The 12,147-nt window shown below is 49.2% G+C and overlaps 1 protein-coding gene across 1 annotated transcript in view; it reads right to left on the bottom strand.

Moving 5' to 3' along the window:
- Positions 1-202: 202 nt before the first annotated feature.
- The window catches only part of CNGB1 (cyclic nucleotide gated channel subunit beta 1), a 93,181-nt gene continuing 81,236 nt past the window's right edge, over positions 203-12,147 (bottom strand). Inside the window, exons 33-34 of the mRNA XM_063797184.1 lie at positions 4,410-4,629; positions 203-1,057 (exon numbers count right to left, since the gene is read on the bottom strand). Of these exons, the coding sequence (XP_063653254.1) occupies positions 764-1,057; positions 4,410-4,629 (514 nt within the window). The 3' untranslated portion in view covers positions 203-763. The remainder of the gene's footprint in view (positions 1,058-4,409; positions 4,630-12,147) is intronic.

The following is a 12,147-nucleotide window of genomic DNA, read 5'->3' on the forward strand; positions in this document are numbered from 1 at the left end:
ACTGCTGGGATTGCAGATGTGAACCACTGTGCAGGGCTATCTTTTAGTTTTTTTTGAGACAGGGTCTCACTGTCCAGCTCACTGCAGCCAGAAACTCCTGGGCTCAAGCCATCCTCCTGCCTCAACCTCTCCAGTAGCTGAGACTACAGGTGCACACCATCACGCCTGGCTATTGTTTTTTTGTTTGTTTTTGTTTTTGTTTGAGATGGGGTCTCGCTATGTTGCCCAGTCTGCTCTCCAACTCTTGGCCTCCAGTGATCCTCCTGCTTCGGCTTCCCAAAGCACTGGGATTATAGGCATGAGCCACCATGCCCGGCAGTGAAGTATTTTCTATCCTTGAAATGTGTTAGACAAATTCCTGAGGGGAAACCCCACACATTCAATAACACTTTACTTTTTCAACAAAGCTTCCCATGTATTGGAGCCTCATTTTATCCCTCACCCATGAACTTTAAAAGTGGAAAATCATTTTGTTCTTAAAAAGAGGAACAGTCAGGAAAAGGTAGGGCTCTCAAATGATAGTGAGAGCTCAGGGACTCGAACACTTGATGCAACTTGTCGAGCTCAGGCCCAGCCCCACGAGGAGCTGAGTCGGGGCTGGCGTGCTGGCGGGGCGGTCAGAGCTGCAGCCACTGAGGTCACGACTACGGAAAAGCATCTCCTCTTGAGCCGTGGGGGAAGATGGGGCGCTGGGGCGCAGGGGCGCAGCGGGCGCTGGGGACACACCTGCTGGAACTGCGCGCGGGATCCGCCTCACCCCACCTTACTCCGCCTTCTCCTCCCTTTCCTCCGGCATCTCCACCGACAGGATCTGCTCTCCCGGCTCCGGGCCCGGGCTCATGCAGATCCTCACCGAGTGCTCTTCGGGCTCGGCCGGCCCCACCTCCTCTCCCTCCGGCCTCCCAAGGGAGGCAGGCGGTGGAGAGCTCGGTGGAGACCCCGGGGGCTCGGGGGGCGTCCGGGGCGCGGGTGGGTCGGTGGCGGCCTCCTTTGGGGGCGTGTGCTGGTCTGGGGCGGCGGAGCCTTCCTCTCCCTTGACGTCTTGCGAGCTCTTGGCCTGGAATCCAGAAAGGGTGACTCGTGAGGCACAGACTCTGGGAGGGGTCTTGGAAGGGTCTTGGACACCTCCCTGTTCCAGCCTTTTTGGACCCCCAAAGAGGACAGCGGAATACACAGCGGGTGAAATCTAGTGGGTGGGGTGGAGCCGCATTGGGGTTATTTAGGAGAAACAAAATACATTATGGGGAAGTGTACAGATTAAAAGTCCCGGTTGGATTTCGTGGAAAGTCTTGGGATGTCTTAGATCTAGGCTGTGGGGCTGGAAGCTGGGATGAGGCTGTTGTTTCAAGTTCAGGGCCCCTCCCCCGAGCTATTGAAGCAAGCCAGGCAGTGACTCTGAGGGAGTACCAGCAAGGCCTCTGCAAAGGCTGAACCAACCATCTGTTACCAGGGGTGGGCACTCCTGGAGTGGATGAGAAAAACTCCAAGCAAACAGGGTAAAAAGTGATGAAGGGAGAGGCTGCTGGGGCTGGGCCCCCTTTCTGGGAAGTCTCAAAGGTTGAGATCCTCAGGGATACCCTGGGGCTGGGTACCCCTGCTATTGGGCTGCGCTGACCCCATGTGTGGGGACCTGATGGATACCTCCAGCCTCCAGCCTGTGCTGCCTCCCACAAACGATGGCCATGGTCTTCACATCAGTAGGGGACTGGGTAATTAAATCAAGCCTTTGTGGATACCTGTGGCCCCTCCCACTCTGCCTGACCCCATCTCTGCACGGAAGGAAACTGGAGAGGGAGTAGCCCCCAGAGGAGGCCAGGATGGTCCTCAGCTGCCCAAGACCCGTGTGAAGTGGTGTTTGTGAGTTTCAAGTGAGAGCAGTCAATGTGCTTGTGCAGAGAGACCTGCGCCATTTGCTCAAGTCATAGGATATTGAAGGAAAGGAGGAATGGAGAGGGGGCAGCCAAAATGCTCCAAGAACCCAAGGCCTCTCTTGGGACATGCTTCTCCCTCTGTCTCAGTGTTTCCCTATGTTTTGGTGCCCCTGTCCCACCCTCCCCTGTCCACCCTACACTCTATTTTTTTGTCTTCTTTCTTTCTTTCCTTCTTTCCTTCCTTCCTTCCTTCTTTCCTTCCTTCCTCTCTCTCTCTCTCTCTTTCTTTCTTTCTTAGACGGAGTCTTGCTCTGCTACCCGGGATGGAGTGCAGTGGTGTGATCTCAGCTCACTGCAACCTCTGCCTCCCAGGTTCAAGCGATTCTTCTGCCTCAGCCTCCCGAGTAGCTGGGATTACAGGTGTGTGCCACCATGCCTGGCTAAGGTTTTGTATCTTTAGTAGAGATGGGGTTTTACATGTTGGTTAGGCTGGTCTTGAACTCCTGACCTCAAGTGATCTGCCCACCTTGGCCTCCCAAAGTGCTGGGATGACAGGGGTGAGCCACCTGTGCCCAGCCCACCCTAAACTCTTGACAACACATTTCCAGGGCAGGATGCTTAGATGGTGAGCATCGTGGAACTTCCTGAAGCATGGTGCTATGGCTGGAATCAGCAGCTCATGGGAAGTTAGAAAAGTGCTTTGCTGTGTTCAACATGCTTTTCTAAAAGGCCTCCAAGGTAATCCTGCCTGATCTTTATGACCTCATGAGGCAACCCTCAGTAATCCAAGTCTCGGAAAGCTTGAGGGGCTTCCTGGGTCATGGAGCTAGTGGGTGACAGAGCTGGGATTTGGATTTGTGTCTCTGAATGTCTAGTTAAGAGCTCCCTGTACTCTGCCATTCTGCCCTGGTTGTTCTGATTTGGAAGGGAAGTGCCTTTTAATGGAACACTCATGCAAATTTAATTCCCATCTTAAAGCCCCCTTGCTGAAGAGCTACCACTTAGGAGCCACAAGCCCACCCCAGCTGAAGCTCTTGGTGTACTGGGAGCACCCTTGGAGTTCCTGTCTAGTCAGCCCTCACAGCAGCCAGCACTGAAGACCCCCACTTGCCAGCTCCACCTTGACCTTGACAGTTTGTGAGCCAGGCAATCACATCTTTCCTCAGTCTGGGGCCATTGGTGGCTGTATCTGGAGAATGTCTTGGTACCCCAAATGGCTTTGATGTCACTCACCAGACTTCTACTGTCAAACAACATCTGGATGGGTCTCCTGGACTCTGACACCAGGCTGGATTGAGACTGAGTTCACTGGGCTCCTTTGAACTCTGCTGTGTAGACTGTTAAGCCCAGTCTGCCTAACCCCAGTCCCTCTCCAGATCCCCAGCAGACTTGCTAAAGGACAGCCGTGAACAGACATAATTAATGTAATCATTCCACTTGGTATTCTTGGCTTTGGTCACAGAAAAAAGTCCCAGAACTTATTTTAATGTCCCCCATAGATTTATGGGGGTGGGGACATTTGGCATTTTGCCTGTGTGAGAGGTTTTTACTTTCAAATTTTTATTTTTCATTTTTTGAGACAGGGTCTCACTCTGTCACCCAGGCTGGAGTGCAATGGTGCAATCATAGCTCACTGCAGTCTCGACTTCCTGGGCTCAAGTGATGCTCCCAACTCAGCCTCCCAAGTAGCTAGGACCACAGGCATGTGCCACTAAGCCTGGCTAATTAAAAATAAAAAAAGAAAAAATTTGTAGAGACAAGTTCTCGCTATGTTGCCCAGGCTGGTCTTGAAATCCTGGCCTGAAGAGATCCTCCTGCCTTGGCCTTTCAAAGTGCTGGGATTACAAGTGTGAGCTACCATGCCTGACCCAAATATCTTAAATTGTCACAGACACGGTGTTAAATATGAGGACACACTGTCTTCTGGGGCCGGACATTTGCTTCTCATACCCTCTCCTCTAACCTCTGCAACAGTATCAAGACTGCCTTTTAGAGATCCTGCTCCCAGCCTACTCTCAGTCCAGGGGCGGGTATGTGACCCAGGCCTCTTTAGAGTACCATAGTGCCCTGGCCACACCGAATGGCTCAAGAATTGGCATGTGACCCAATTCTGTCCAATGACAGTGAGTCCTGGGACTTTTGCTAGAATCCCTGGGAAAGAGGTGCTTTCTTTCTGTTGGAGTTGCTATGCCAGGGGGATGTCATCCTAGATAGAACTCTTGAGAACCTGTCTGGAGATAAAACCATCACTGAATAAAGCAGAGATGACACAATGGGAAAACTCGTCCTGTTGGCATCTTTCGGGCTTTTGGATCCAGGCTTGCCTGAACTTTTCAATTACGTGACCCCTAATTCCCGTTTTTCTCAAGCTAATTTGAGCTTGCACTCTGTCACTGGTAACCAAATGAGCCCTGACTGATAGAAAAAGGAGGGGGAAGACCCTAAAACTAAATGTGTGGCCCACTCTTGGAGACCCCTTGGCCTTCTCCCTGACACATATTGAAATGGACGAGGTGGCTGGGTTCCCAACCACATTACCTGTTCCACCAACTCTTGCTGCTTTGCAGCCGCCTCCAGCACAGCCAGTTCTTTGAGCCGGGCCCGGAGGTGAGCAAGTCTGCCGCCTTTTGCCCCCTTGCCACCCATCTTTCCTGTCATAGCGAGGGCAGCGTTGAAGAGCTTTGGGGTGCCCGCCCGGGGTGGAAGGATCAGCACGCTCTTCTCCTCCTTGGGCTTATTGTTGTTTCTCAGCATGCGCCTGGAAGAAAGCAGCATCCATTTACATCACAGACGCACTCTGGGGGAAAAGAAAGACTCGCTTGTGCAGCCTCCTTTAAGCTGGAGCTGTGTAGTGGTGGTGATTTTGGCTGGTGATTGTAGAGACTTTTTTCTGGGCCAAGCGTCGTGTTAAGTACTTTATGCATTGCATCTCACCGAAGGATCAGAGCAACTGTAATGAGGTGGGTCTTACTATCTGTTGTACCTTAGAGATGAGGAAAATGACGCTCAGAGAGGTTGAATAACTTGTCTGAGGTCACACAGCTACGAAATTCTTCTCTTTCCTTCCTTTCTGTCTCTCTCTCTCTCCTCTCTCTTCCGTCTTCTCTCCTCTCTCCTTTCCTCTTCTCTTCCTCTCTCCTTTCCTCTTCTCTTCCTCTCTCCTTTCCTCTTCTCTTCCTCTCTCTCTCTCTCTCTCTCTCTGTCTCTGTCTCTCTCTCTCTCACAGGGTCTGGCTCTGTCGCCCAGGCAGGAGTGTAGTGGCGTGATCATGGCTTACTGCAGCCTTGACCTCCATGGCTCAAGCAATCCTCCCACCTGAGTAGCTGGAACTACAGGTATGCACCACCACAATTTTCTATCTTTTTGTAGAGACAGGGTTTTGCCATGTTGCCCAGGCTGGTCTCAAACTCCTGGGCTCAAGCGATCTACCCGCCTTGGCCTCCCAAAGTGTTGAAATTACAGGTGTGAGGCACCGCACCTGGCCTCTTTCTTTTTTTTTAACCAGCAGAAGAGTTAGGAAATCCTGAAGGACACTTTCACATAGGGAATTGGGAATATGATGCCCAGGTGGAAAAGGAACCAAAGCTCTTTCCTTCTCCTTCTGCTTCACTGTCACCTCCCCCTCGTCACCATCACAATTATCAGCATTTATTGAGTGTCTATATATGCCAGGCCCTCTGCTCCATCCTTTGCAGGCACCCTTCAGTGGCCCCTATTACCCCCTTCCTGGTGTTCACGCCTCTGTGTGGTCCCCTTCCCTTGAGGATGGGTGGGGTATGTGTCTTGCTTTTAAACAATCGAATACAAAAAGGGCTATCACTGGTAGAATATGTCACACAGGATTGTGATCTCTGTCTTGCAAGGGGACTCTCCCTTGCTGACTTTATTTATTTTTTATTTGATTTTTATTTTAAGTAATAGAGACGGGGTCTCCCTATGTTGCTCAGGCTGGTCTTGAACTCCTGGGCTCAAGCAATCCTCCTGCCATGGCCTTGCAAAGTGCTGGGATTACAGGCACGAGCCACAGTGCCTGGCCTCCCTTGATGACTTTGATGTAGGGAGCAGCCAGCTGTGTTGGAGAAGGCCCACATGGCAAGGACCTGAGGCCAGCCACTGGTCAATTGCTAGTGGGAGCTGGGGCCCCAGTCCTACAACCCCAAGGAACTGAATTACACCAACAACCATGTGATCCTGGAAGTGGGTCCTTCCCCCATCCAGACTTGAGATGAGAGCCTGCTCTGGAAGACATCTTGATGACAATCTTGCAGAGGACCTAGCTAAGCCATGTCCGGACTTCTAACCCACAGAAACTGAGATCGCAAATGTGTGATTTTAAACAGCTAAATTTGTGGTAATACTGTTATGCTAATACATACTCTCATTTAAGTCTCACAACAATCCCCATAAGTAGGTCTTATTATTCATCCTCATTTCCAAATGAGGGTATAGAAGTTCAGAGGGGGTGAGTAACTTTCCCAAGGCCACACAGCTAAGAAGCGGCAAAGCTAGAATTCAAACCCACACTTCTGACCCCAGTGCCCCAGATAGTAATGATTACAAAACGACATTACATCATTATCTTCCTGGGCACTGACAAATACCCCTGTGACATGGAAAGGGCTGAGATTATTGTGCCTCTGACAGTTGGGGAAATTGAGGCTCAGAGCAGGGGGAGTGACGTGCCCAAGGTTACCAGGAAGTGGCAGAAGCAGAATTGCCACCCACATCTAATGGCATGTACCACCCTGTTTCTCTAGATAAGGGTAGATTTTTCCATCAAAGAGAGCCCTAGCTTTTTATCGGCAATTTTTCACACTACAAACATGCGGTGAGCAGTTTGTCTCAAGAACAAATGAATTCTGCCTGCAACCAGCGGGCCTAGACAATGAATTGGCAAATTCATTCATCGAGGCTCCAGCAAAACTTGTTTGTTTAAAAATGAGGCCATTACTGGCTGCTTATCTAATCAGAGGCAATGGGTTTAAATTGTGCATGTTGATATTAATTGCCCAAGATTTGCATTTCTAGCTGGAGATCCCCCAGGAGAACACAAACATGATAATTCACCAGACGCCTCTGATATGCGCCAGCTCGGCACTGTCCCCCATGTTATTTGAGTCCATAATTCATGATGTGACAGCCCACAGGAAGGCTGAGGGTGCTGTGAAAATGAACTATCTTTTTCTTTCTAACAAAATAACTATTTATAGGACCTTTGCTGATTGCTAATAGCTGTCTCTGTTTGGAAACATTGAGCTGGCTTCTGGGGCATTTCCAGATTAGGGAAATTTGTCCTCATTTTCTGATGATGTATGCTTCCCTGTAACTGAGATTGAGCAATCAGCCTGGAGCAAGTGACCCACATAACACCTCTTCATCCTCTTTCTTGGAGTGGTCAAGCCGGAGATCTCAGCACTTCACTTCTTTGGGGACCCAGGTCCCCCATCTGCAAAGCAGGGAGCTTGGACAGAATCCCACACGTGGCCCTCACCAACTCAGATGTCCCCGGGACTATGGTTCTCAGACAGTGTATCTCCCCTGATGAGCAGAGCTCATACACAATCCCCTGCCTCTCTGGTCAAGCTGGCCTGGCCAGCAAACAACCACTCTGATGACTCATGGCTGAGACCCCCATTCCCACGCCCCGCCATGTTGCTGTGAGGCCTGTTAGCCCCATTCCTTCGCCTGGCTGCCTCCCACCCACACCTCAGGCTTCTCAGTGTGGACACAGGTGCATAGGCACTGTCAGGAATGGGGGCCTCTGCACGGCTCTTGGGAGGTGCCTTTGGGGTCCCATCTGATTTGCCAAACTCTTGCCTAACCCACCCAGCGGGATGGGTAACAGCTAAAAGCATGGCTTTCCTGAGCTTTGCTCCTCCTGGTGGGGGTGGGGGCAAGAAGAGAGGGTGGGGAGACCTGGTACCAGTTTTCAGTCATAAGCAGTTGAATCAAATGATTTGTAGTAATTATGTCCTATAAGATCTCTGCGAACACTGAATTAGCAAAAACGGAAACATTGTTCCTAGGGGAAATACAAGGCTAGATTCCTACAAATCTCCCATCACAACATTCATCAACCATAATACATAAACTTGGCCAGGCGTGGTGGCTCACACACAGTCCCAGAACACTGGGAGGCCAAGGCGGGAGATTTCTTGAGCCCAGGAGTTCGAGGCTGCAGTGAGCTATGATCGTGTCACTGCACTCCAGCCTGGGTGAAAGAGCACGACCCTGTCTCTAAAATTAATAATAATAAACTTGTCTTATGTGTGTTTCTTTTTAAAGACATTATTATTATTATTATTTTGAGACAGAGTCTCACTTTGTTGCCCAGGCTGCATTACAGTGGTGTGATCTTGGCTCACTGCAACCTCTGCCTCCCAGGGTCAAGCCATTCTCCTGCCTCAGCCTCCCGGGTAGCTGGGATGATAGGTGCCCACGACCACGCCTGGCTAATTTTTGTATTTTTAGTAGAGATGGGGTTTCACCATGTTGGCCAGGCTGATCTTGAACTCCTGACCTCAGGTGATCCGCCCGCCTCAGCCTCCCAAAGTGCTGGGATTACAGGCATGAGCCACTGTGCCGGCTAAAGACATCTTATTAAATATAGATTATTGTTTTATTAACATTGAACGCACAGCCAACAGCACTGTAATTCATGCCTGAATGAAGCTTATCTAACACATATTTTCTGTGTAAGGCACATTGCAGACTTCTTGTGCTTAGGAACATGAGACGGCACTTCAGCGCTATGCTGGGGGGCCATTTTAAACAGTGCAATCGCCAACAAAAAGCACAAAAATGCAAAAAAGAAAAAAAAAGAGTAGCATTAAATGGACCATAAAAAGACACCTCTTCGCAGTACAAGAGCTAAAACCACAAGACAGAACTGGGACTTCGGCGGGGAGCGTGCGCTTGGGGTGACTCATGTATTTTGCTGCTCTGGGCATGTCCTTGAATGACCACAAAAGCCTATTAGTATTGATCTTGGCGTTACGAGTCCATTTCAGTGAGGAGGCGAATTTGCAAATATGGAGTCCATGAATCACAAGGGTCCACTCTACCTCCCTGTCCCTGGGGAGAGGAGGCACTGGCACGCACCACTGATGTGGTGGGGAACGTGGGGAGATTTTCTGGGAGAAATTCAGATAGACTGGGTTTTGGAAGGGCCCAGTGGGTCCCTTGAGAGCAACCAGGTAAGGTGAGTTTGGGGGCAGCTTCCTTCCCCAGGGGACCTCAGTGTCTTGTGTGCATGATGCTTGGACATCAACACTACATCCTTTTACCTCGAAGCTGCCAAAGGGCTCCTGTGAAAACCTAAGGCACTTCAAGTCACTCCTCTGTGTAAAACTCTCCATGGCTCCCATCTTCCTCTGAGGTCCGACCCAATCTCTTCCCCTAGACTCCTCTGATCCCATACCAAGCTATGCTAATTTTCTTGCTGTTGTGCCACCCACACACTAAGCCTGCTCCTCCCCAGGGCCTCTGCACATGCTGTTCCCTCTTCCCAGAATGCTGTACCCAGCCATCAGTCCCCCAGCTCACTCCTTTGCTTTGTGCAGGTCTCGTTGAAATGCCACCTGCTCAGAGCAGCTTCCCCAACCAGCTTATCTCAGGCAGCTCTCCGTCACTTCCCACTCCTCCCGTGGCTTTGTGTTTCCTCATAGCCAGACACATCACATCATCACTCATCTTTCCATTGCCGGTTCCCTGACTAGAATGTGAGTTTTGTTTGGTCCCTCCTGTGTCCCCAGAACTCAGCACTGTGTACTTGATACATCACTGTGCTGTAGGAATGGATGCTGGTGAGTTTCTTCCCTCTATTATGACAGCTCTCTGTGCAGTTTATTTATGGTGTCATTGTATAGAATGAAGGGGAAAATAAGAATGTGTGATACAAGACAAGGAGGAAAACCCAGATATGTGGATTAAAAAGGTTTTACCCAATTGAAAAATTATAGGGTGAATTTGATGGCTACAGAGGACCAATTGCTTATTTATCTGAGAGACAGGGTCTTGCTCTGTCACCCAGGCTGGAGTGCAGTGGCACGATCATAACTCACTGTAACCTTAAATATTTGGGCTGAAATGATCCTCCCGCCTCAGCCTCCTAAAGTGCTGGGATTACAATCATGCACCATTGCGCCCGGCCTGAAGTGATCATTATTAACATGCACTGAGCTCTCTTGTATGACAGGCACCCCACCGGAGACATTCCTGCACACTATTTAATTTTCACAGCAGCAGGCCAGGCACAGTGGCTCACACCTGTAATCCCAGCACTTTGGGAGGCCAAGGCGGGCAGATCGCCTGAGGTCAGGAGTCCCAGACCAGCCTGGTCAACATGGTGAAACCCCGTCTCTACTTAAAATACAAAAATTAGCCGGGTATGGTGGCATGTGCCTGCAGTCCCAGCTATTGGGGTGGCTGAGGCAGGAGAATCGAATTGTTTGAACCCAGGAGGCAGAGGTTACAGTGAGCCAGGATTGCGCCACTGCACTCCAGCCTTGGCGACAAAGCAAGACTCCATCTCAAAAAAACAAAAAAAATTTACAGCAGCAAAGTAGGGGTTATGACCTTTATTTTACATAGGAGACAACTGAGACCAGAAAAGTTAAACAACTTCCTCAAAGTCACACAGCCAGCACCTCACATGGAAGGGATCTGAGCCCCGCCAGCCTCCCAGACCTATTGTGGGGTTCCTGACACACTACGTTGCCTGTCGCTCAATTTGAAACCTGATCTTAAGGGTTTGAAAACAAAAACCGGCTTTTCTAAAAAGAATGACCTGTTCCCCAACAATGCAAAATACAGATGCACAAGGTTATTCGTCGCACCACTGTTTGTAATTGCAAAATTGTGGAAATACCCTAAATGTCCATTTACAGGAATGTTCTGCCACTGTGGAAAGGAATGAGGAAGCTGACTCTGCACTGATAGACAATGATTTCCGGGTTTTGTCGTCGTGTGGAAACAAAGCAAAGTACAAGAATCTACAGCATGCCATATTTTGTGTAAGAAAGAAGAAGAAATAAGAAAATGTTTGGGCTGGGTGTAATCCAGCCCAAATTCTGTAATCCCAGAATTTTGGGAGGCAGAAGTGGGCAGATCACTTGAGGTGAGAAGTTCAAAACAAGCCTGGCCAACACGGCAAAGCCCCATCTCTACTAAAAATACAAAAATTAGCTGGGAATGGTGGCAGATGCCTGTAATCCCAGCTACTCAGGAGGCTGAGGCAGGAGAATCGCCTGAACCCGGAAGGTGGAGGTTGCAGTGAGCCAAGACCTAACCACTGCACTCCAGCCCAGGCTACAGAAAGAGACTTCATCTCAAAAAAAGAAAAAAAGAAAATGTCTGTGGACTTGTCCATTTTCGCAAAAGTAAGCAGAGGAAAGAAAAGGCAGAAATTGATGCGACGAGCCACGTAATAATGGGAGTTGCAGTCAGGGGGCAATGGGGACAGGGAGAGTTGGGACGCTTTTCTGAGTGCCCCATTTTGCAGAGTGTTGACCTTCAGGAACATGTTAATGTTCTACATACTTAAAACAAGAAAAAGTCAACAAAGATCAGGGTGGCAGGAGCCCTAAATGGAATGTAAACTGAAACAAGTGAACCTACCTGTATTTCAAATGAATAAAGTAACCACAGTAAAGGGTAGGGGAGGAAGGGAACGACTCCAGATAACTTTGAACATAACACTTCCATCATATATACTCGGGCTAAACACAAAAGAACTGCATCCAGTACTGAACTCTACCTAGAAGGCTTACTTTTTGTTTTTACAGTGACATGGGCTGGAAATTCTGAAATGAACTTCCCTGTATTGCTCAGTGTTGGAGAAGAGATTTACAAGTATGAAAAGGGAGAATATTAGAATGAATTCTAATATGTGGTGGCAGGGCACGGTGGCTCACACCTGTAATCCCAGCAACTCTGGGAAGCCAAGGCAGGCAGATCACCTGAGGTCAGGAGTTTGAGACCAGTCTAGCCAACATGGTGAAACCCCATCTCTGCTGAAAATACAAAAATTAGCCAGGTGTGGTGGCACACGCCTGTAATTCCAGCAGAGGTTGCAGTGAGCTGAGATGGCGCCACTGCACTCCAGCCTGGGTGACAAGAGTGAAACTCCGTCTCAAAAAAAAAAAACAATGAATTCTGTGGTGCTGGATTGAAATTGTTTTATAGATAATCAGTAGAATAGACAGAAAAATTTAAGTTGGCATATACATGTATATGTGTGTGTATGTATTTTATATATACATAATATATTATATAT

Source organism: Pan troglodytes, chromosome 18, assembly GCF_028858775.2.
Source record: "Pan troglodytes isolate AG18354 chromosome 18, NHGRI_mPanTro3-v2.0_pri, whole genome shotgun sequence".
Lineage (NCBI taxonomy): Eukaryota > Metazoa > Chordata > Mammalia > Primates > Hominidae > Pan > Pan troglodytes.